General features: G+C 39.1%; 3 protein-coding genes and 1 long non-coding RNA gene across 6 annotated transcripts; 2 read left to right on the top strand and 2 right to left on the bottom strand.

Annotated features, from left to right (window-relative positions):
* Positions 1-608: 608 nt before the first annotated feature.
* LOC137947847 (sm-like protein LSM8) lies at positions 609-2,775 on the bottom strand. Of its 2 annotated transcripts, none has more exons than XM_068793651.1 (6): positions 2,531-2,775; positions 2,140-2,238; positions 2,004-2,044; positions 1,839-1,913; positions 1,035-1,087; positions 609-942 (listed from the first exon to the last, which is right to left on the bottom strand). In XM_068793651.1, the coding sequence occupies exons 2-6, from the start codon at positions 2,174-2,176 to the stop codon at positions 855-857; spliced, it is 294 nt and encodes a 97-aa protein (XP_068649752.1). In that variant the 5' UTR covers positions 2,177-2,238; positions 2,531-2,775; the 3' UTR covers positions 609-854. The 2 variants fall into 2 exon arrangements, with proteins under 2 accessions (XP_068649752.1, XP_068649751.1); XM_068793650.1 differs by having other exon boundaries at positions 609-945; positions 2,531-2,765.
* A 114-nt stretch (positions 2,776-2,889) lies between these two features.
* Positions 2,890-13,101, top strand: LOC137947846 (nuclear pore complex protein NUP1-like). Of its 2 annotated transcripts, none has more exons than XM_068793649.1 (10): positions 2,890-3,201; positions 4,836-4,882; positions 5,992-6,113; positions 8,158-8,386; positions 8,523-8,786; positions 8,886-8,969; positions 9,051-9,755; positions 9,982-10,215; positions 10,324-10,448; positions 10,911-13,101. In XM_068793649.1, exons 1-10 carry the CDS (start codon positions 2,964-2,966, stop codon positions 12,622-12,624), a joined length of 3,762 nt encoding a protein of 1,253 aa, XP_068649750.1. In that variant the 5' UTR covers positions 2,890-2,963; the 3' UTR covers positions 12,625-13,101. The 2 variants fall into 2 exon arrangements, with proteins under 2 accessions (XP_068649750.1, XP_068649749.1); XM_068793648.1 differs by having other exon boundaries at positions 8,514-8,786.
* A 1,913-nt stretch (positions 13,102-15,014) lies between these two features.
* On the top strand, positions 15,015-15,955 carry LOC137948104 (uncharacterized). The gene is made up of 2 exons (XR_011111586.1): positions 15,015-15,275; positions 15,715-15,955. It is a non-coding gene; the product is annotated as an uncharacterized lncRNA (long non-coding RNA).
* Positions 15,956-16,428: 473 nt separating this feature from the next.
* LOC137948103 (putative axial regulator YABBY 2) lies at positions 16,429-22,713 on the bottom strand. The gene is made up of 6 exons (XM_068794050.1): positions 22,204-22,713; positions 19,024-19,146; positions 18,478-18,595; positions 17,752-17,800; positions 17,560-17,635; positions 16,429-16,714 (listed from the first exon to the last, which is right to left on the bottom strand). Exons 1-6 carry the CDS (start codon positions 22,270-22,272, stop codon positions 16,601-16,603), a joined length of 549 nt encoding a protein of 182 aa, XP_068650151.1. The 5' UTR covers positions 22,273-22,713; the 3' UTR covers positions 16,429-16,600.
* Positions 22,714-23,819: the final 1,106 nt, after the last annotated feature.

The raw sequence follows: 23,819 nt of genomic DNA, 5'->3' as shown, positions 1-23,819 counted from the left end.
CTCGTATATTTTTTGTGGGTGGCTTGCATTGGACTCGCCTGATCAGTCAGTAGTTGGCAACCAAGAAAGTTTGCTCTCTGGTCTTCTCAGGAGCTGCAGGCACACGAATTAACCCGTGATGCAGTCTTGGATAATGGGGAGCTGAGTTTATCAAAGATCAAAACTCTCAAGCGGAAACACATAAACATGACAATACAAAAAGAAAAAAACCACCAATTTAATCAATGAAATATGGCCCCTTGAATGGAATGACTGCAAAATCTATTGAATTTGACATATTTTATATATGGTGATATGATCAAGTTGTGCAACCTACAAAGTTGTTGAGAATTTTGGCAAAGTGTTAAGTTAGATACAAGCTGTCTTCTACAAATTATAGAAGTCGTTTTGACAAACAAATGCCTAAAGTGTGATACGCATAAGGTTGAATCAAAGTATAGAAACAAAGACAATAATCAAGTTTCTATACAGTTAATAACAGTTTAACCCAATATCTTTATAGACATAACTGCAGCTCACTTAAAACAATCCACATCTGCAACGGATCAACACAGACAACAAAGGCAAACTGTTTTTATCCTTGGAGATGCAACAGATAACTATGGGAATGCAATAGAAAACATTGACAGTCATCCCATTTGGGCAAACCAAGATTTAAAAGGCAGCATTTCGAGTCTCCCACCTCATTCATGAAATTAGATGCAAATGCACCATTAACAGAGGATTCCAAAACTGGCTACTACCAAGTGCTTAGTTATACCTCATTGTCAGAAAGAGTTTCAACTAAGCTACATTCTATTCGATGTATTTCATCTAAATTTAGTCAGAGTGACTCAACCCAAGCTCTGTTATAATCAGTGGATTACAGGCTTGAGGGGTTGCGCTCTCAATTTTGACAAGTCCAGACTTGCTTCAAGCTCCTCATCAAGTTCTCCAACGACACTTCTGCAAAAGAAATAAATAGAGCACAAACAAGGTTCAAAGATGGGAAAACATGATTATAACTAATTAAGAAGATGATGAAAGCGACATACATGTTGTCACCCCTTATAATGTACAGGCCCAGTACAAGTTGTTGAACGCCTTGCTGCAAAAAACCACTAACAAGTGTTAGAAATGAAACAGATGGGGCAATATACGGCACAAAATGTAAAAAAGTTAGCATGAAATAATGAGAATTTTTACTACAGCAGAATAACATATTGCAAATCTCTTAAGGAGGCAAAATAGGGCAAAGCAGTTCAAGCAACCTACAAAAGATAAAAGCATGCAAAGAGGACACAAGCAACCCTCTCTCCCAATCAAAAGAAAAAATATGACAAAGCATGCAAAGAGGACACAAGCAACCCTCTCTCCCAATCAAAAGAAAAAATATGACAAAGATTCTCCACAAAGAGGAACATGGCTAAAGATTCCTAAAACCAAAGCATGCAAATATTGACAGCATTGTAAGATCATATTTTCCTCAATTCTGGAAGAAGAAAAACAAAATCAAGGTAACAGACTATAGATAAATATAGGGCTTAAACACTGAGGAATAATTCAACAATCTAATTCAATAAAGTGTGAGGTAGAAGACAAGACTTCATTGGGAGTTGATAGGTCCTAATATTTCTAAAGAAGTTCAAAAGGCCATAAAGGGAAAACACATCTAGGACTGTCAATGAAGCAGTTTGTGGAGAAATTCACCCACAAATTTCACCATCTGACAGAAGTAACAGAAAAATTAAAAAAAGAAATGAAAGAAACACCAAATATCTCTCTTCGACAAATTATTGTGGAAGTGTGGACCCAAACAAACTACGAATGTGAATACTGTTGGGGACAGATGAATCTACCTTCGTGGAGTATACCCGTTCATGCGACTCATCCAGAATAATATTTGTGGCCTGATCAAAACCTTTTAAAATTCCCTACATAACAATGATACTTTTCATTAATCCTCACCAAAACAAAAAAAAAAAAAAGATGAAACAGAACTAGGAGTAAATCCTAAGACTTACCACAATATTACGTCCGTCATTTGTAATAATTGATATTTGTTCTGCACACAAGGAAGATGTATCACCACTCATAACCTTCCATCAATAAAAGTTGGAGCGAAAGAACGAGAAAGTTTGATAAAAGAACATTGCATACGGTCTACAAGAGATTCAAGTCCCGGTCCACTAGACATTGACGAATTAGAAAGGCTTTAACAATGAGAATCCTTTGGTACAGTCGTGCAGCAGCTAAAAACTGAAAAAATGCAGAGAGTACAAATGATCAGGTCAGTCTACTAGCATATCTATCAAGGTTATCCATAAAGTTCACTTCAGCAAGGTTTTGGAACGTTACTAATAAAAAAAAAAAAAAATACAGAAGAGAAAAGATATAACCGTGTAACGTGCACAGCTTCTATGACCGAAATGTCAACAACTACAGAGGCAGTAAATATTAAAAAACCAAAGCTTCTTGACTCATAATCTTGAATCAGATTGTTCCAAGGAGACATGCAATTACTATTAGCTGTGAGAAGCACTACTTGTACCTTAATAGATTGCCCTTCGCTTTTGAGAAACCGCCGACGGCCGCGCCTGATGGAAGAGGAAAAATACAAGCAACGTAGAGGACAGGAAAACCAGGGAAGGAAAGGTAGAATAGCAGAGAGACGGATGACGACCGAGAGCGCTTGGTCGAGAGGGGAAAATGGGGAAGAAACAAGAAAGAAAATGACCTAGAAAAAAAAATCGAAAGGATGTAAATTGCGCATGGAATAGTAATAGGAGATTTGTATAGGGCGAGACGCGCGTGAGAGGCAGATTAAATTAGTTTATGATGTATTTAAATAATTGTTATTTATTTTTGTTGCCTCCGATTCGGAGTCGTAAATTCCCTCCTCCTATTGCGCCTCGATCGTTCCCGAGTAAAACCCTATAGTCGCTCGCTCGAGCTCTCTTCTTTCATCCGCGTTGTTATCTTTGATGGAGACGGCGGCTGCGGGCTCCTACCACGGCGGCGTCGGGGGAAAGTTCAAGCGGCGCCCCGCCCGCCGAGCCGGAACGCCCTACGATCGGCCTCCCCCGGCTTTGCGGAATCCCGACGGACCGGAGAGGAACGGGTGGCTCTCGAAGCTAGTCGATCCCGCGTCCAGAATCATTGCCGACAGTGCCTCTAAACTCTTCCAGTCTGTCTTTCGAAGGCGTCTTCCTGCCCTTCCAGGTTTTTTTTTTTAATATCTGAAATTGTTTGAAAGTTCTGTTTTCTTTATCCTTCTCATACCTATACTTAAATGGCTTGGTTGCTTTGCACTGTAGAAGTTGTGATAAGGCTTTCGATTTGGTATTTCTCATTGAGTTTCTGTTAGGGTTTACGATTTGGAGGATTTAATGCGGGGAAGTAGGTGAAACAGTTGGTTGCTTCTTTAAAACAAATGGAATTGTTATTCTCGCGTTAGAATTTTCTCTGCTACACTTTGTTTTTATTCCCGCAATAAGAAGGGTATCTTTTTAAAATTGGCATTGTTTAAATAGTTCAATTCATGGAGCTTGTTGTGGGCTTCTGAAGGGTTCTTTGGAATTAGTTCCTGTGTTTTTATGTGGACAAACTGGCTTTTTATTAGGCACGGTCACTTCCTCTGATTGTTTGGGTTTTACATCCATTATTGAAAGAATAGTTAGTGATGTTTTTCAAGCTGAGAGTAGTTTTAGACGAAAGATCCCTTTTTGTATGTTCTTGTGCTGTTGGGACCTTCCAGTTGTGGGGTTCAGCTCTCGCAGAGATCAAATGCTGATGTATGTTATTAGGATATTAGGTGTTGAACAAATTGATAACTGCACTTTATGTTTGATCATACTTTGACCTTCCCGCTGCATTCAAGAACTCGTCTATTAGAGATTTCCATTCTTGAGCATCATTATCACTCTAGTTCATGAACCAACTAGGCAATAACCATTTATTACCAAAATCTGAAAACAATGTTTGGTTTAGTACCATACTGTGAAACAGTGGAGACAACGTTGAAGAGACTTGGTTTGGTGAAGGCATACGTATAATGGATCCTTTTTAAATACATGCTACAGGAGTGAATGCTAAAGGGTCCCACAGCCCTTAGACACCAATTTAACATAAAATCATTCAGAAGTCTCGTAATTGGAAGTTGACGCTCTTTACTTTATTTCTTCTTGCTTTATTGAAGAGTCATTTAAAATACTATTTATGAAATTAAAAGAAATATTCATTTGTTACTATATGTAAATGTTGTCGGGCAGTGGTGGGGAGATTGAGGGAGATCTTGTGAGAATTCCATATTGCAAGCAAATTTTTCTTCACAGACTCTTGCTGTTATTCTTCACCATGTATTTTATCGCATAAAATTAGCACATGTATTTTTGTTATTTGTCACCCTATTATATTTAGTTTGCAGAGAATCACAACTCTGTCTGTTTCTGAACCTTCTCCAGTTACAAAAGAGTCGATGGCTCATTGTGTCTATTTCTGAAATTTAATCCATATAATAAAGCTGCTTATGCATTCTATTTGACAGGGATAGGCAACCCAGTCCTCTACTTTGGCATATTGATGGTTTACTCTAATTTTTGGTCGTTTAAGATTTTGTTCTTTAATCACACATGAGACTAGTTTCTGTTATGGATTGTAACTACTGTGTCTTTATCTCTTTTTACCAATGGCTTTCTCATGAGAAACCCTTAAAGGTGTCTTCCCAAATAGGCTATGTAATTCACTTGTCAATAGCAAAATCTTGTCCTGCGGTGAAAATATTCTCATTTTAAGACCTTTCCCTTGTTGAATTTTCCCTCTTTTCATTAATTAATGTGCTCTATTGGTGTATTCAGCAAAATCTAATCAGGAAGCTATCCAGGAGCTACCAAAGCCAGTATATGTAAGTTTATAAAACTTTTTAGCTTTTCTTTTTCTTGGTATTAAGCCATTATTTGTTCTGGTTTCTCTTTAGCTGTTTCTGTACAGATAATAGTTGATAGTGCATTAATTTTTTACAAGATGTTTCTGTGACTTGTTTAAGCATAATCTTAGTTTTTTTTCTACTCTACTATTTTTCTTCTATTTGTTTATCTTATTGTTTTTTTTTTTAATTTAATTGGTGTGGTTGGTTGTTTGGTTGTTTGGCATATTTTCTTCTTGAGACAATAACTATTTATCATAGTTGGTATATTTTGGTGCTAGGGTTGTTGGTACCAATTTTAATGTTGTAAGTACAGACTTTTTGTCAAAAAAAGAAATGGTTACTTGTAAGCCTGTTTTTAACTACTTTTCTGAATTGATATTTGATGGCCTTCAGAGTCTTAAATGAAATGGAATTTCTGCTCAAACCACATGGAAATTCTGCCAGAAATAGGAATGAGAATACTCATTATCCATATGTGTAGTTATTGACAACTTATCCTGATTAAGGACAATGCCATCTTCAGAATTATATTATGTCCATGTTGAATATTACCTCAGATGTGTGTGAAAAATTGCTATATTTAGTAGTAGCACAATCAGCAACCAAGATGCTAAAATGCGAAGGTAACTGTTGTAATCTTGGTCATATTATGGTTAGACTGAGTATCAATTCAGATGGTTAATGATAAGTTCTTGCTGTGCTCTAAAAATTAAATATCAACTTAGAACAGTGTAGGGACTAAAGAATCATAGTGATTGAATCAGTAAACTAATTTTTCTGTTAGAAAATTGAAATCTACTTTCACTTCATTTAGATGCATGTGTTTTGGTGGGTTTATCGTGTTCTTGTTTGCAGTGGGTGCTGGCTGTTTGCTCCACTTGTTAAATTCTTGGTGATGCCCAAATGGTAAAACTTTGTTGTTTCTTATTCTTGAGTTTAAAAGTAAAAAAGTCTGTGGTTATGTGCGTTTTAGGTTTTGTGGGTATAGGTTGTGTTATATCACAATAATTTACTTATAATTATGTATATATATTTTGAATTACAAATTTTAATATCTTATACACTATTCTATTTATCACTTGTAGAATCAATCTACAAGACAACAGGAAGAAGGGGACGAGAACGTGAAAGATCACAATAGCAACAAACCAGTCTGCAGTGGGATTAATGAATTTGAACAACTACTGAAGCATAAAACCTTTACAAGGCAAGTACCTGTTGACTTTAAAATGGCACTTCTCTTCAAATGATTTGTCCTGTATGTTATCGATGATGGAAAGTATGCTTCACTTTCATTTGAACTAGTTCCAGCTCCCTGACATTTTGTTGCGAGGCAAATAGTTTATTCCATTTTTATATTGTTGGCTGTTTTACAATGGGATGTCTTCTCTGCTCCTTTTGGACAGTGCGAGTTGTCAATGGCAAAGGAGGACCCTCTTGCAGGTCCTCAGGTTGTACTGGGATTGCTTTTCTTCCCCTTTACTTGTGGAAATCAACTCATTAGCTGTTATCTTGTGGGCCTCGGGAAAACAAGTTTCTCTTGGGAGAGGTTGTGATGTACTTTGATGAGATGGAGGATACGTGTAATCACTTGACCATGTCTTGGTGGTAGGGGTGGCATCGAATTGAGCCAAACCCGAACCTGCTATTGTTCCAGCCGAGCTTGATATAAATATTTCGAACTCGAGCTCGAGCCGAGCCTAGCCTCAAGCCTAAAATTGTAATCAAACTTGAGCCCAATAATTTTAACTGAGTTTGAGTTTGAGCTCGAATTGAGTTCGAGCTCCAACCTACATTTAAAACTTTGCATAAAATACAAGTCAAATAAATTGCATATAAAATTATGTATACATTTTACATAAATTTGGGTATAACTTCTACTTCAAATTGGACATAACCTCTGTATATTAATCCTGCATAAAATTATCTATACACAAGCTGCATAATTATGCATAAACTTTATTCAATAATCAAACACAAAAACATTCCTTTGAAAAGCAACGCTAGTTTTGTCCATTTGTACTCAATCAGATTGTTCTGATTCAAGGACTGGAAAACCAGATCATCGAGACAGAGAAAAAGTTTAAGAAAAATGGTTTTGGATTAATATGCCCATTTTCGTTTTTTCTTCGAAGCATGGATTCATACAGTAGTAGTTCTGAAATGCTACCAATCTGTTCTTCTGAAAAACTTGAGTGGAGTTAGCGTTACGAAAGTACCTCAAACAATTTGAGTCTCTTCAAGAGCCACATGTGCGAAATCGCATGATGTCTATACGTGCGCAGGGGGGAAAATTATTTCTCCCCTAACTTAGGTCTCTGGTTTTCTGCTGAGACAACGCGGGGGGCAAGGGGATGTAGCGGTGCTAGCGAGGAGCTGTCGTCGGGGCTGACGGCTGCTACGGAGCCGGCGGCAACGGAAGCGGCAGTGAAGGTAGTGGCTACTGAGACGATGCGGGGGTAAAGGAGTCTGCGACGAAGGCAGCCAGCGAGCAGCTGTCAACGGCGATAGAGGCGGCCACAACAACGGATGGGAGGGGCTCGACAGTGATGAGGATTGGTGACATCAGATGAGGGGAGGAAGAAATTGAAGTCGAACTCGAAGACGACTCCCGCTCTCGGCTTCCGGCTCCCGGCTCCCGGCTCCCGGCTCTGGGGCCCTTGTTAAGTTAACGAGCCGGCTCGCGAGTTTTCGAATTGAACCATAGTTCGGTCGAGCTCAGCTCGTTAACTCAAACGAACCTTGGATCTCGAACTCAGTTTGAGATCTGAATAAATCGAACCGAGTCGGAACAGAGTCGAGCTCGAGCTGCTCACAAACCGGCTCGGTTCGATGCCACCCCTACTTGGTGGCATACTCCTAGGCCTGCCAATATTGTTGCAGACTTTCTGGCTAGAGTGGGAGCTGCTTGACTGCACCTCTCTATTGGCATTCCCTTTATGATTTTTTTTTTTCCATAGTAGTGTTGTTGTCCTTTTTTTTCTTTGGGCTTAGTCTTGGCCTTCCTGTATTTTCTCTTGTATCATTGCTCTTCTGAGCACTCCTAGTGAATTCTTTTTCTCATCAATCTCAAAAAAAAAAAAAAAAAAAGGAAAAGATAAAGAGAAAAAAACTATGAATATCTTACTTCATTTCATTTGAAACCTTTAGCTTACTATCTATGTGTACTGAAAGTGTCCATTTAGTTTTTTTATGCTCTACCTTCTCTGAAATCGTAATTTTGGTTTTTGCAAATTTTTGTTGCTGTTCAGAGATGAGTTTAATCGGTTAACAGAGTTGTTGCTTTCGAGAACTGTTGATTTATCTGCAACTGAGAAGTTAAGAAGTGCAGATGATGACAAGAAGAGGACTGAACCCAGTACATCTCAAAATTTGCCTACTCATGAGGAATGGGAAAGGCAAGATATTTCTGCACCTGAAAATGGTTTGGGAACCTCTGGACTAATGGGGCACATTTCAACTCCTGGTGTTGGCCTAAGTGTATGGAAAAATAAACACAGTTGTTGCTTTATCTCTGTCATATGATTTCTTAATGATTTTTTTCCTGTCCTGATCATTTCGAAAAGAAACAATTCAAATTCATTTTTTTGTTGCATTTTTTATGTAGACTTCTCAGGAAGTTGCATCTCCAACAGAAGTGGCAAAAGAATTTATGGGTTCCAGAGCTTTGAGAGTATCTCCAACCACTTTAGGTTTGAGGAGCCAGGCACTGATGGAAGATCTTACTTTTCCAAGTATTGTCCCCTTCAGAACACCGAGATCTTCTCGCCTCTTACTGGACAACGGGTATGGGACGACACCCAGGCCACGAGGCAGATCTGCAATCTATAATATGGCTCGCTCTCCATATTTGAGAGACCGATCTGCAGTAGCACTGAAGGTATTCAGATGCTTTTATCTTCTCCTTTTTGCGTCACTTAATTGAAATTTATTTGTTTCAAGATGTGATGGATTTTCCTGTTGATTTATTATTCTGTAGGGTCCTGATGTTACTGAAGATGACTATGAGGGATCTTCAACAGTATCTCCATGGGCACGCAACTTGCTTTCTGGTGGTAAGCAGGTGGGTCATTGTATATTGAGGTTGATGAGTGGTTGCCTTGCAGATGTGGTTTTTAAATTGCATTTTGATGCTGATATGCAGGCTTTGAAACGGAGGAGTTCTGTCTTGGATACTGATTTTGGACATAGTGGCCCCATTCGTAGGATTCGCCAGAAATCTAATCTAATGACTCCATCAAAAAGTACAAGCTCACTTCCAATGACTCTAATGAAACCACTTGGTTCTGATGCTGAGAAGTTGGCAGAGTTGGATAGGCCTTCAAATTTGCAGTCCAGTGAAAATGGAAACGAAAGGAGGACTTATACTTCAGTTCCTCCGCAGTCCAGTGAGATGGCCAGAAAAATACTGCAACAACTTGATAAACTAGTTCCTTCCCCTAAAGAGAAATCATTGGAACAGAAGCTTGCTTTGGCCAGGGAGAAGTCACCCAGTAGGTTGACCACAGATATGCTAAGTGGGCGGGCTCTTAAAAGTATTGAGGGAATTGAGTCACCAAAATTTAAGCTTACACAAGGTACCTGGTCCTTGGATAAACATGGTAATGGGATGGATTTGCCTGGCCCTAAAAATGATTTTACTGAGAGACATGACAAAGTTGAAAAGAATGGCCCTTCCAAGATATCTTCATTGGTGGAAAAATTGGTGTCAGAAATTGATGTTGTTGATGGTGTGGCTACTTCGGCTAGAGATACCACCTTCAGCAGTAAGGCTGCTACAACTGCCATGTTCAGATCTGATTCAGATCAATTACCGAGTAAACGTGCCTTCCATATGAGTGCACCCGAGGTATAAATTATTGTGGTATCCATTTGATGCAGTTTTAGCAAAGGTTGGGGAGATTTGAGCATAGTTCAATATTTTAACTGAGCACAACATGTGTTACATATCTCTGCTGTTGATTTTTGGCATTTTATTTTGATCCTATTTGATATCTCATTGCTAGCCTAGCCAGTTTTCTGTTAAATTTGTTTCTGTGGAATGACTGCTTGATGTTTCCAATTCTTGTCTAAAGGATTCACTAGACATGGATGAGGATAACTGTGCTATCAAGGCAGCTGCTATCACCTCTTCAAGCAATGAGAAAGAAAAATTGCAGGCTTCCCAGGCTGACCTCAAGGCTGTTGCCAGTGAAGCTGTGAATGCTTCTTTTGAAAGTACTAAAAATGCTGTAACTTCTCTTCCATGTCAAGGGTCAGAGACAAATGAGAAAGCTTTAGATGTCCACCCTACTGTTGCAGGAAAAGATGTAGGATTTGCATTCCCTGTCACTGATGCACCCAATACTTTCTCTGCTGTATCTTCTATACCTTCTGGTCAGTCATCTTCTTTGTTTGATCATAAACCATCTGTGCAGAATGGACATCCTGCTTTTGAGTTTGGCACTAAAACCATCAACAAGGAAACCTCTGTTACATTTCGTTTGCCTGTGATTCCAAAGTTTGGTGCAGCATCTGATCCCAAAGCAGAGACATTGGACAGGTCAGCTTTCAGGTTCAGTTATTAGTTATCTTCTAACAGTCAAATTAGGTTGGGAAATTTTACTCAGACAGTTGATAAAGAAACTAAGATTCGTGTTCAAGAGACCTCTGTTCTTATTTATTACTTGGATATTGTTTACAAATTTTTTTCCTCCGCATGCTTTTGATGGAATTATCATACTGGCCAATCCTCATGGTCTATGTAACTCAGAGAAACCCTTATTTATGGTTTATGGATGTGGGTCATAAAAAAATGATAGAGTGGTTTTCTTTGAAAAAAAAAGGATAGTGAGGTGTTTTTTGCACTGTAAAATGCAAATGTTAGTGTGGATTGGGCCTTTGTCTCATTGCTACTCGAGTTCTGAAATGTGATAGACTTGATCATATGTTGAAAAATCTGTGTTAGTAATATTTGTTGCCTTTTCATTCATGTTGACTTCTCTTTTTCTTTTCAATATTACAGTAAGTCGATGGCTACTGGATTTTTGCCAGTTGCTTCACCCCAAACTACAGGTTCGGATAAAAGTGAAGAGTTTCAGAAAGCAAGCAATTTGTTCAGATCGACAGAAAATGCTAGCTCATCAGCTTTGCCATTCTCAGCTGTACCGCCTGTCTTTTCTTTTGGTGCTTCTACCAGTTCATCTCAGAGCAATGGTGTTCGAAGTTCATCCACTTCATCAGTCTCAGTTGTTGCAACTCCTATAGAGCCTGTTTTTGGCAGCAATTCAGCAAGCACAATGGCTTCAAGCAGCAGCCCATCCATGGCAGCTTCAAGCTCAATATTTAAATCTGTCTCTGGGATCTCAGCTTCTTCTCCAAATCTCAATTCTCATATAGCAGTCTCATCTGGCACTGATGTCACTGATTCGGTTGTGAAGAACAAGTTGGAGTCAATCTTCTCTGCACCCTCATCTGCATTCACAGGTGCAGGAACCACTGCTTTTGCATTTGGTGCATCAGCTATTTCTAGTGCCATGACTGCGTCATCATCTTCCAATGACCAAACACAAACCTTTGGCACTTTTGGTAGCACTACTGGTTCTATTTTTGCTAGTCAAGGAGCTTTACTCACACAGAGTGTAGGGAGTCAGCTTGGTTCTTCTTCTTCTTCAGCCCCATCCTTTGGGCTAAATGCTTCCTCATCGTTTGGCACCACAGGTTCCACATTTGGGTCTGCAAATTCTGCTGCTAAACCTTTTGGTTCAGGTTCTGGTATTGGAATGAACCCACCTGTATCATTTGCCTCTGGGAGCTCTTCTTCATTTGACTCAGTCAGCACTTCTGCTAGTTTATTTGGGTCAAGCTCTCAGCCAACTAGTTCTACCGCTGTTAATACTACTACTAGTTCATTTGGTTTGGGTTCTCTCTCTGCCACTTCTTCTAAGCCTTCTAATCTTTTTGATTCCACTTCCCAGCCTGGCAATTCTACAACTGCAAGTTTGTATGGTTCAAGTTCCCAGTCTGCCGGTTCTACTTCTAGCATATTTGGTTCTAGTTCACAGCCTGCAAGCATATTCGGTTCTAGCTCTCAGCCTGCCAGTGCTACTGCTAGTATATTCGGTTCTAGTTCACAGCCTGCAAATTCTAACACTGGCATATTTGGTTTAAATTCGCAGCCAGCCTCTTCTGTTTTTACTTTTGGCTCTTCTTCACCCTCACCGTCGACGGGATTTTCTTTTGGCTCCTCTATTATGCCTACTGGAAACGGGCCACTCACATTTGGATCTTCTTCCATATCTCCTACATTCTCATTTAATTCATCTACATCTGGTACCTCTACAACTACATTGTCTTCAGGCCGCCTTATGTTTCAAATGTCTAATGCTCCTGTCAGTTTTGGAGCTGCTTCCCCTTCAAATGATCAGATGAATGATGAGGACAGCATGGCAGAGGACACAGTCCAAGCCTCTACTGTGCAAGCTGTGTCATCATTTGGTCAACCAGCTAGTTCACACTCCCCTTTTATGTTTCCTTCCACATCTGTTCAATCTGGTGGGCAACAGGTCTTTCAGTTTGGTGGGCAGGCAGCTCCACAGAACTCATCATCTCCCTTTGCAGCTGCGGCAGGTAATCTAGAAGTAGCACCTGGAGGAAGCTTTTCACTGGGGACTGCAAGCACTGATAAGTCCAACCGGAAAATTGTTAGAGTTAGAAGAGACAAGCACCGAAAAAAATAAAAGAAGTTTGCATGACAAATGTGAGATTAGGTTGTGGAGACTGGTGCTTTGTGCTTCAATCTCAACCTGTTGAGAACGGTGAAGCCAACCGTTTTGTTAAGGCTGAGAGAGGAGTGCCTACCTGCGTCCTCTGGATTGCTGTCTGTTCCTAGGTTATGACGAGGAGCAAGCAGTTGGGATTTCAGTGGCTTTAAAATTGGTAGCCTCCATTATTTTCACTTGATCTTTTACCGTCTCTTATAAAATTTGTGGCCTCGTGTACCTTCTGGGTTATACTTGTCTCAATTTTGGTTAAGTTTTGTAGTGAGAGAATCAAGAAACTAGTTGGTGTTTAAAGTCACAGCTTTTAAGGTAGAAAATTGGATGAATTCGGCTGGGGTGAGTGACCTATTGTCGAGCAGGGTTTTTTTTTAATGTGTAACATAGAGAACCTCAAGCATTCTGTATCTATATAATATTATCATCTTATCGCTTTATACCTTACCTTTTGGTTCTTTATGAAGTTGGTTTATAACTAGTTTCATAATAATTACAGCATGAGCTCGGGTTTGTTTCCTCCAAAGGTGACAGTAAAAGGGCTGAGAATGCTTCTTACAATCTTTAAAAGCAAGCTGTTTGTCGTTTCATCTGGACACTTTGAAGATATACGATTTGTGTACAGAGGTTATTGAAGGGCTATAATACAGAAGGAGAAAGGCGAGGGCTTGCATTTGCATTAAAGATGTTAGCAATTGGAAGAGAAAGGATATGAAAAGCACTCTCCACTGAAATCAGATGAGAGAATTTTTTCGGTTTCCACTTCTAAGGTGACAGTGAGCGAAGGCCTGACCCTCGAAAAACCTTCTTTTTATGTTTAATTAAACACAAGGATCTGAACAAATAAAACAGCATACAAACCAAGAAAATGACGTTTCAGATTCTGTGTAATCAACCAGTCAATCACTCTGCTCCCCTCATCCGTCTTTTCCCCCTTTCTCTCTAGGCTGGCTTTTCCCTCCTACTCATTTCTTGGACTCTTTCCTAAACCCTACTTCCTCTCAGGAGGACCTATTGACGCCTCTAGCTCGTCTTTTCCTATGGCCCTGCTGTAGCAGGCTGGGTTAGAGATTGAAAATGCTAATGCAGAGAAGCTTTACGGATTTGTCTTTGTATCCTTGCGCGTGGTGGATATGGGATTCCTCTCCTTCTCGTCATGTCCTTTTCTGTTTTCAATCGCTTCATCTTTGTTATTATTTGCTTTGGTAGAGTTAAAGTTATGGATCTGAATCCACTATTAAAACCAAAAAACATTCCCCAAATTTGAAGATCAGGAACAATGTCAGAAGGTTTCGAATTCTTCTTCGTCCTAATGACACATGGTTTCAACTTACAACACACCATATGCCTTTTTTACAGCTGGGACGATATACCAATCGTTGAATGAAGGACTCCCCTGCGAATTTTGCCCCTACCTGTCTGAGCTCTGAGGGCTTATTTATTTGTGAATTGCCTTGACATGATTAAGCAGCCTGTAATGTCAACTACAGCTTGAAGTGACTGAACGAGAATTCTGTCTGTCGATGATTCTTTTGCTTACCATTCCTTTACCTTGAGAGTTGGTCCCTTGTAATTACCGGGTTTGAGTGGATCAACGTCATTTTCCGTTGACGAAGAAAATATGTTTCCTTCTCATGTGAAGTGAAATCAGGAAAGAATTCATGTTACTGAGAAAGGCGGTGGGGGACACACGGTTAGTCCAAAGTTCAAACTAAGTCCTGGTTAGAGTCGCGTGAAGCGATGGTTGAAAGGGAAGACAGCGTCAGTGATGCCTCGAACCAGTGCGCGAGCAGCTCGCAATTGCAGTGCAGCACAGTGTAACGGTTTATAGGGGAGAGTGGTCCGTACATGGTGAGAGAGCGAGAAGAGTAAGCCGTAAGCACAGTGAAGGAAGAAGGAGAGAGACGACAGGGCTTAATGATGTAAAAGAACGAGTGAAGCAAAGCAGGTGGTTTAACAGATAACCTAAGCTTAAGGAGAGCACAGAGTGGCTTTCAGTTTCGAGAGGATGAAGCTGCACGGAATCTCCGAAGACTGCTACAGTAATTAGGTATGTTTCACAAATCCCAATAAGAGAAACAAGGTAATGTCGCTTGGTTTCCTTGCTGGAATTGCTGCAATCCCAGCATGGCCCTGGCCTACCTACTGCAGCTCTTTCTCTTTCTCTGAAGCGTGGTGGAGAGTCTGGAGACTGGAGAGGTCTGAGTTCAGAGTTCAGAGAGAGAGAGAAAGAACCGGAGGTGTAAAATCATAAAAAAATGTATTGAATGTGGTGTGTCCCTCTGCTTCCACCGAATTCAGGGTTCAGTCGCCGATGTGAGTGATGTTGACATGTCAACTGCCATTCACCGGGAAAAGCATACACATGACACCCGCACATTCGCCTCCGTCCCCCCTTCTCTCTCTCCCTCGTCCACCGCCGGGACTTTCTTTTTCAATCAATAAAATTGAAAAGGAAGGCCCTCTGGCCTCTTCACTCTTCTTCCCTCAGTCGCTTCATGGGTTGTTTGTTGCTTTTATCTCTTCCTCTTCAGCGCCCTCTCTTCATTCTGAATTCTCATAGCGAGCTCATATCCACGCTCTACAATCATGCACAGGCTCGCAAACTCCCGGTGGTAAGTCAATTGTCGTTCTTATTCACCAGATGAATATGAATTTTAATATTTCCTTTCTCTCTCGTTCTTCTTCGTCTTGCTTCCCCTCGTTAACAATCTCTCCCTACCCATTTCTTCTTCCTCTTTCTTCCTTGCTCGCTCACACTCTTTGAAAGCTTTCAAGCTTGAAACTCCCAGGCAGTGAACGAGGTACCTTTCGTCTTTAAAACCCAGAGCGGCATATTGGTCGATCCCTCAAGTACTGCTACTCCATACTAGCTGCCTGCTACGTCAAAATTTTCTGAGGAATGGGAAGAAATATCGTTTCTTTGACTCGCCGTTTCTCTTTAAACTTGCTTCTACGTACTGTATTCTCGTACTTCACATTTATTCCTCTTTAGTTTTTAGGATGAAATAGTACTGCCAGCGCCACTGTAACAAGCTAGCTTATCTGTTACAGGTACATGTCTTGTTTAGGGTTTTTCAGCATAATAAGGACGAAGATGTTGCAAAAAAATGGGATCTGCAAAACTGTGCTTGATGACAAGATTGGTGCCCTTGATGATTTGCAGTATTTCCAGTATGCAGATACTCTGAACTTTCTTAAATTTTAATGTTGGGTAACTATTATGAATGTTTTGAGGATCATAACCTAAACTTGGTTTATTTAAATATATTAATTTAAGGTATTTTTTTATCCCCTTCCATGCTTTTATGTCAACCCTTCTGCAAGTCTTTTCCACCATGATATCATGTTGAAAGATATAGAGAGCATAAAGGTAGGAGCTTATTCTGAAAGTAGATTACCTAGGAAAAGAGAAGGTCATGAGAATATACTTTCTGCTTTAGTATGAGAGCTCTATCTTTTATGATTCAAACACAAAGATGTGACAAGTGCTCTATCTTTCATGCACTTCTTGTCAATTATATTTTCTCCTGAGAAAGCAAAACTGTGTTTTTTGTAGGGTCTTTGCTCTTACATTTATACTAACAGTAGAGAATGTGAATTTTCTACTGTGAATTCCCCTCGCATTTTCTCTCTTGATAGTCTTATTTTTGGGTAATTTCCTCCAGGAAGTAGATTATGTAAAAACTTTCTCTGTGCTCCAATATTTTTACATATGACTTCTCTTTTCATGTCATGATCATTCAATGAGAGCACTAATGTAAACTATTTGTGACTGAGTTGAAATCTGCTATGTGAACAGATTCAACAAGAAAACTATATTAAAATCATTTGCAGATCCAGGAACATCTCAAGAGTTACAGTCTCTCTCTCAAAAAGTTTTTGTTCTGTTAAAGGCGAATGAAAACACACCAGATAATACTTAAAAAACTGCTTCTTCTTAATACAACCCCTGAGCCTTTTGGGTCCCTTCTCCAACATAACCTTCATCCATCTTTACTTGCTTGTTACCATCAAGGGTCAGTCCGAAGTGAATGTGAGGGAAATGAGCCCACTGCAAGTGAAATATAATCAAATAATTAACTGGTCACCAGTTCTTTTTTTTCCATCTATAATTCTATTCTATTGTTTTATGTTTGACCAACCTGCATAGAACTGTCAAACAGGAACCAAGAAACATTTCTTCTTCTTCTTCAAATTTTCACTTTATAAAGCATTGACAGTTCATTTGAACAAGGTAGTGTGTTTTTGTGCTAGCTAGTAGGAAACCCTAGGAAGAGTCATTTTTTCTGATTTTTTTTTTTTTTTTTTTGTACTCCAATGTGTTAAACACCTAGCCAATATTACCCAAAAGACCCGCCTGTTAGAAGCGGAAGGCATATATACTTAACCTCAGGACCATAACACAATGTTAGCGATGAGAAGATTTTTCACTCTATTCCTCTTATCCCACGAAAAGCTGAAGGAGATGGGGGAAATGGATTTTCTATGCTCCAATAAAAAATAACAGAAAAATTAATTCGAGAAGGCCCATCAAAGGAAGATTTTTTTTCACTAGAAAAATCTTTCGATAGGAAAATTAGTCAAAACTGAATATGATTTTTCCATCGTTTTATGTTCTTGTGACAATAAAACTGTCCAGACATGAAAAAATACCTTATGATATATACTTAAACAAAGTTAAGAGACTTCATTATGTCTGAAACAAAATGAATATGTCAAGACCTAAGAAGACATGTTCCAAACTAATTTAAATTTAAAATAAATAATGTAGCCAAGAGAACCCTAAACCCTAAACACAGTTGCATTTCACTTATTTTCTGTCAAGTGCTATATATATGAAGATACTCATGTTAGTTTTTCTCATTTCATCTATCTGGGCAGAGGTACAAAACTCACATTTTTTGCTGCAGTGCTAAAAGCCTCCCTGTGGCTAATATCAGGATTACTGGCCTTTATCCTTTGTATTTCCTCCCTGTGGCAAAAAGAAAGATCACAAACCATACGTTATTATTTCTGAGATTGTCAGAAAAAACAAAAAAAAAGGAAAATAACGACAACGTGAGAGAACTGATCGAGAGGAGAGCTTACTTGATAAACTTATTATATGCAGAAGGAACGCGCTGTCTCTTTTCTGGTGCTGCACCAAACAATTAAGAGAGGAAACTTAATCCAATCCATAAAGGTTAATTCACAGAGGATCTTACCATCATTCCTCAAGTTCTATCCACTCTGAAAACAACAAATTTTAAGCGGTTTTTCTTTGAAAGCAATGATCATATCGGACGAAGTCTTGTTTTTTAACGGTTTCCCCATCTAGTTTTTTTTTTTCTTACAGTGAAGAAAGGCTAAACTCTTCTCCAGATAAGTATAGATAGGAACGAGAAACCTAAAACAAGGAAGGGATATAGGGCTGTGTTCAGAAAAAAAGAAAAAAAAAAAAGCTTAACTTGTTAATGTATGATCAGTACTTCATGCAGGTGAAGGTCTTCAAACACTAATAACAAATCCAACGACAAACTAGACAGTAATCTCATGTTATTTACTGGCGGTCGTCCATGGGAGAAGTTCTGAACACACGTTTCTAAATTTACTTTTCTTTCTTCTGCTGGGTATTGTCTTCTTCATCTTCTGCTGCACTTGGCTCTCATACAGTCATACAGTACGCTTACATGCTTTCTGAATTCCAAAAGAGTCCTTCCATACGCAGAAGAAGCTCTCTTCTTAATAAAAGACAAATCTCTTCTTAATAAAAGACAAACAGACCTGATTTACTCTCTGCTGAAGAAAAGTGTAAAAGAGATCAGTGTGCCTTACGACGTATAGGCGGTATCCGAGGTTGATCGTTCTCTGATGGGTCCATGATGGAAATCCTATTGCCCTTCGAAGAAGACCCACAATCCCTTCCATAATCTTGCAAGCCATGATTGAAGTTCTGCAGAAAAGAAAAAGCAGCAGTCAAATCTTTAAGCTTCTTCCCATTTTCATGCAACTAATCCATCACTTTTACTGGCAAAAACTAACCAGAACCGTCCATTTTCAGACAGTGCCTCATGGGATTTAAGTTGACACATCTTCTGTTAATCGCATCTAATTTAATTATAGGTGGACTGTTTTTTTTTTTTTTTTTTTGTGTAAGCCGGACGAACTTGAGAACTGCATAAAGATAAAGCCATTTGCACGAAGATCGATTTCACCACTCGACTGGTCTCATCACTGGAGTTGCCAAGGGTCGTCTCACTCAATATATATATCTCATTGTCTCCAGATACTTTTATAGATGATCCTTCACACTTGGAAGCTCGTTAGTCACCCGCCTTGGACGCATTAAGAAGAAAGGAATAAGACACAGTCCGCGAATACCTGCAAATCTTGAAAAGGGAATGGTTGCTGCTGTATTCCTCCCATGTTCACGGACAACAGGTTAGCACAGTGACCACATCGAACTGTGACAATGCTGAACATTGTGTTGCTTGGGATACCTACCTGAAAAACAGTGAATCCAGGGAATAAACTCAAGATTCAGAGCCACTCATGGGAGATCTCTTCCATTTTTTCATTTATCATGTATCCGCATGCATAAGATTTTTTTGTTTTTGTTTTTGAAAGGAACCTTATCAAGACCAGAGGTGGTTACCATATTCTACTAAATAGATTATTATGATCCAAGTGTTGATTGATGAGACTTGGTCCACTGAACCTAAACAATCTTATTTTTTGAACATGAAGAGATGAAATATTTCCCTAATGGGCAACAAAGCATTAATGAAGTTCTGAACTTCCATGATCTTAGTTGATCAACGAAATATATAACCCAAAAACCATGGAAATTTTTACACGGATGAGACAGTCAGTTGAGCTCATTGATTCACGAGGAAGAAAAAGATCAACTAGCCATGTAAAATAATTGTACAGAAGAGGAAGGAAGAAAAGAAAACCAGAATGCAGTTATCTCAATCTGTCTCTCTTCTGCAATATTTCTACTTCTCCTTTTCTATTTGAGGGTCATTGAACTTTTCGGTTCCCTGATAAAATCCATGAATAAGTAACTAATAAGAAAAAGATGCCAAAGCAGGAAAGACAGAGAAAGATGTTGTGTTTGTTTCTGTTTTTTTTTTTTTTTTCACTTCGATACGTTTGCTGTCTATTCTGCTTCCCGAAAAGAAACAGGCAAAGATCGGAGACGGGGGTGAGAGAGAAGAATGTGACAAGACATTAACAGAAACGTAGACTCCAACGTGGCCTCGAATAAGGAGACACAGAACGGCGATTAGATCCCCTTCTCTCTCATCGCAGTCCTTCACTTTCATTCCGACGTCTGCTTTCTAAAAGAAGAACAGTGAATGTAAAGAGAACAAAGACGCTTGAAGAAAGCTCTCAAAAGGGCGCCCAAAGGGGGCATCGGCATGATGAAAGCAAACCCAAAAGGAAAAGAAAAAGGAAGTCTGTTGATTCTGCTCAGTCCACTTTCTTCTCCCTCAAACAAGTGATGAGAAGAATGTTGTTGAACCGTTGTGTTAACTGGGAACTGAAAGGATTGATGAGATTCAGGGAACGAGTTGAAACTTGGGATCCCCAGAAAGAAGATAAAACGATCACCTGCAAACTTCTGGTCTCTGTAATTATGAGATTAACTGAAACAAGCTCATCTTTGACTAAATAAAGCATAATTAATACTGTAGTTATCAGCTATTTTCCTTAACTTCCCTTTTTTAAAGAAAATATATACATTCTGACATCCGAAAAAGACATTCTTTTCTATAAACTCCAAACTCCCTTGAATTCTGAGCTCCCTTTTATAACCAGCCTGGTAGATATTTACTGCTAATGGCGTCTTGATCATTCCTATGAATGCCAAGCTGTTTTCTCTCTTTCGAACAGCTGATGATGCCAAGGGTGCAATTCTACAGAAGCTACAACTTACAAATCAATCTGACTAGAAGGACATACATATCCACTTCAGAATCAGCTAGCATACTCCAGACAACTTACAAGCAACATCTCCTCTTATAGTTAAAACCATAGATCAGATATCATTTCCAACAGGATTAATCTTAACTGGGAGATTGGGGAGGGTCTACAATAAATAATAGTAAATCTTATATCATTTTGAACAAGCAAATAATGGAATCTAATGAAAGAAAAGAAGAAGTTAAGCCTTGATCAGACACCTAGACAGTGTATCAAATGGTTTCAGTCTGTAGAACTGTAGCAAATCTTCGACATATATATATATATATATATATATATATATATAATCTTATGGATCTCTAAGTTTCATTTTTGAGTCAATTTATAAGTTATAATCTCCTTCCATCAGAGATATTGGATTCTAATTTTTGTTTCTGGTATTAAAGGCTCTTATGAATCTATCTTGTTAAGATGGAGTTTGAATAAGAAATGATTGTCCTTCATGCATGATTAGTAAATATCAATTTAAGCATGGGGCTAGCTAATACCCACTTAACATGAGTATTATGACAAATGGATGATAATCCCAAGCAAGTTTTATTTGTAATATCAAAGGGATGTAGATTGGGAAACCTAAGACAATGAAGTGATCATAAACAAGACCACTGTGATGAAGAAAAAATGTCAAACACTGTTGTGTTTGCTCTTAGTAGTTTTTATATATTGTCATTATAGTTTCCTCACTTGATTGCTTTATTAGACTGTATGAAGCTAATACTGAATAGTTCAAATAAGACGTTTACAGAAACGTCAAAAATGAATGGAAAACTCTGATGGTGTTAGGTGGGAGTACGCTTCTTTGAAGGTTGAACAGCTTTATAAGAGAGGTCAACTGTCAATGAAAGCAGATCTCCTTTCATATCTTTCCTCATGATTTTTCTCCCTTTCTCTCTTCCTTCCTCCACATCTCAGCCATCTTCTTCTCTCTCCTTGTTTTTTCTGTCATTACATTGCTGGAGATGGCTCGATCGGCCAGAAAGGTTCAAAAGACTGCTGCAGCTCTGGTACCGGTGATCACCATCAACAGCTAGCAACATTCCTTTCAATGCTTAGGCTCTTATAGCAACTTGTGTGCAAGCTTCAGAAGCATGATCAGTCAGGACGCCCGTGATCGATCTTGATGTCATGTTGTTTAACTTTTGTGCATGGATTTGTTACAGATAGGAAAGGCAAGATCAGACTGGGTGAATTTATGTCATTAGTTTGTGATCATGGGGACAAGCTTCGATGCGAGTTCTTGGAGAATGAGTTAATCGTTTTAATTAGCTCATTTTCATCAAGGAAGAGATGTACATAAAATTCGATGAAAATGAATTAGGGCTTTGATAGTCCTGGTTACGGGTTCAGGAACCCATGAAAGCATAAAAAAATCCAGGCAAAATAAATTCTAATAATTCCCAACCTTTGATCCCAGAGATGGTCGTGAAAAAACAAAGAATTAAGGAAGTGGGTATTCACCCATTCTCTTCATGATTGGAGCTGTGATTCCCCGGACATGAGAAGAGGGTCCAGGGAAGCGCTTCAGACAGGTTAAGAAAAGAGAGAGTAACATATAAGTCTGGAGTCATGTACCGCTAAGATGGTGTTGCACAGGTTGCAGTGGACGTAGCATACGCGTTCAGATGAAACTTCGACCGACATTTTTCACGAACGAGAATCACAAACTCGAGAGAATTTCGTCGCTGGAACTGCCTTCTCAAGTTGATTTCCCGAGGAGCAGCTGCGTGTGGGCGAGGGAAAATGAATTCAGGTGAGGACACGAGGAATCCTTTTTCCTGGCTGAGATGAAAGGATCCCGGAGATCGGAGGCCAGGATATTTTAGGTGGATTTATAGAGAGAAGTGGTGCAGAAAGAGATAGGTAGGGGTTGAAAGGAGAGAGATAGTGGTTTTGGGAAATGGAAAGCAGACGAGAGAAGGAGAGAGAGAGAGAGAGTGGAGAGAAGGTGGATTTAAGAGAGGGTGGGGAAAAAGTAAGGAGGGTTATGATTGAGTGAATGAGTGGGTGGAAGTTTGTAGCGGACGAGGGGGGACACAGCATAAGAAAGAGAGAGCGAGGTGCAGCAAAAATCCAAACGAGCTCCTTCTGCCATGTCTAAACGATGAAACAAATCAAAACCAGACAGATCATGAGCTTCACAACCAAGCTTCTTTCTTCGGATCCCCTTGAGTAACGAGTTAAGCAGCTCTCTTTCTTTCTGTAATTAACTACATATCTTCTGTTTTACTGCACTACTCTCATACTGTGAGAAATTAAATATCGTCTTCTGATTCAATGGACTTGCTAACCTTATGTCAAATTAAGTATTTAAGAGCTCAAGAGATCATTTTATTGTGTCTTAATTGGTGGGACGATGACTGTTTTATCATTTATTAACTGCTTTTAAGATCAAAACCAAGAAGAAATTAATGGTACAGACCCATGAAAACTTAATAAAGCTCAGGAACTAATTATTTCAGTTAAATAAGCTCAAGGTTCAAGAGAAAATGATTTATGCTGCTGCCATGGGTTTTGGAAGTGTCTGGGTTACTGGTGACACGTTTCTGGGTTTTCGTCGTTGTTGCTCCATTATTTGCTTGCCTCGAGATTAGCAGCTTCCAACCTCTCAAACTGACTATCCATTTCAGTTTCTGAATCCGAGTTCTGGATTACCATATTTGTCTGATCCATTTTGTTTTTCAACAAGTTTCTTTTTCATTATTTTTTTATTTGAACGTACTTGATTCTTTAATTTTACAACAACCCAGAAGGAAGAAGGAAACAAAAGAGAGGAATTACAAGATTTGTGTACAGAACGGACTTTAATGAACTGATATAAAAGATGAGGTTACAGAAATTTCAAACTGGGGTTTTCAGAGAATTCTTATCTTTCTTTAACGACGCATGAGCAGGGTCTTTGATCCTTTTGATTCATCTAGTTTTCTATCTCCTAATTTGGCAATTAAAGAAAGACGGAAGCAGCAGCACCAGGATTTGATCAAAAGAATGAGCTAGTAAATCTACGGAAAAAGGATTTGAAGTCCTGGAAGACAATAACAACTAAAACTTTATAAAGTGGAATTCCAAATGTTACTGCATCAAGCGGAGGGCCTAAAACTTCTTGTCCGCAACAAGCAAAAGGGCTTTTCTTGTAGATTCGCAAATTCTCCAATATAATGAAGCAGAAGGCACCACAAAAACTGGTCTCA

This window comes from Aristolochia californica, unplaced genomic scaffold, assembly GCF_029961685.1.
Source record: "Aristolochia californica isolate CCGP_79_NKW_82.1479 unplaced genomic scaffold, dmAriCali1.0.hap1 SCAF_13, whole genome shotgun sequence".
In the NCBI taxonomy this organism is placed as follows: Eukaryota; Viridiplantae; Streptophyta; class Magnoliopsida; order Piperales; family Aristolochiaceae; genus Aristolochia; species Aristolochia californica.
Note: the sequence above shows the minus strand (reverse complement) of the source record. Positions and strands in the feature narration are given on the sequence as shown.

Coding starts and splice junctions, on each gene's coding strand:
- LOC137948103 (XM_068794050.1), bottom strand. CDS start 22,272: ATGTCGGTCGAAGTTTCATCTGAACGCGTATGCTACGTCCACTGCAAC. Junction 19,147..22,203: donor TGTGCAACACCATCTTAGCG/GTACATGACTCC, acceptor ACTGTTTTTCAG/GTAGGTATCCCAAGCAACAC. Junction 17,801..18,477: donor TCGGATACCGCCTATACGTC/GTAAGGCACACT, acceptor TGTTTGGTGCAG/CACCAGAAAAGAGACAGCGC.
- LOC137947846 (XM_068793648.1), top strand. CDS start 2,964: ATGGAGACGGCGGCTGCGGGCTCCTACCACGGCGGCGTCGGGGGAAAG. Junction 3,202..4,835: donor GCGTCTTCCTGCCCTTCCAG/GTTTTTTTTTTT, acceptor TGGTGTATTCAG/CAAAATCTAATCAGGAAGCT. Junction 4,883..5,991: donor AGCTACCAAAGCCAGTATAT/GTAAGTTTATAA, acceptor TATCACTTGTAG/AATCAATCTACAAGACAACA.
- LOC137947847 (XM_068793650.1), bottom strand. CDS start 2,176: ATGTCTAGTGGACCGGGACTTGAATCTCTTGTAGACC. Junction 1,914..2,003: donor ATGACGGACGTAATATTGTG/GTAAGTCTTAGG, acceptor ATTGTTATGTAG/GGAATTTTAAAAGGTTTTGA. Junction 946..1,034: donor ATTATAAGGGGTGACAACAT/GTATGTCGCTTT, acceptor TTTCTTTTGCAG/AAGTGTCGTTGGAGAACTTG.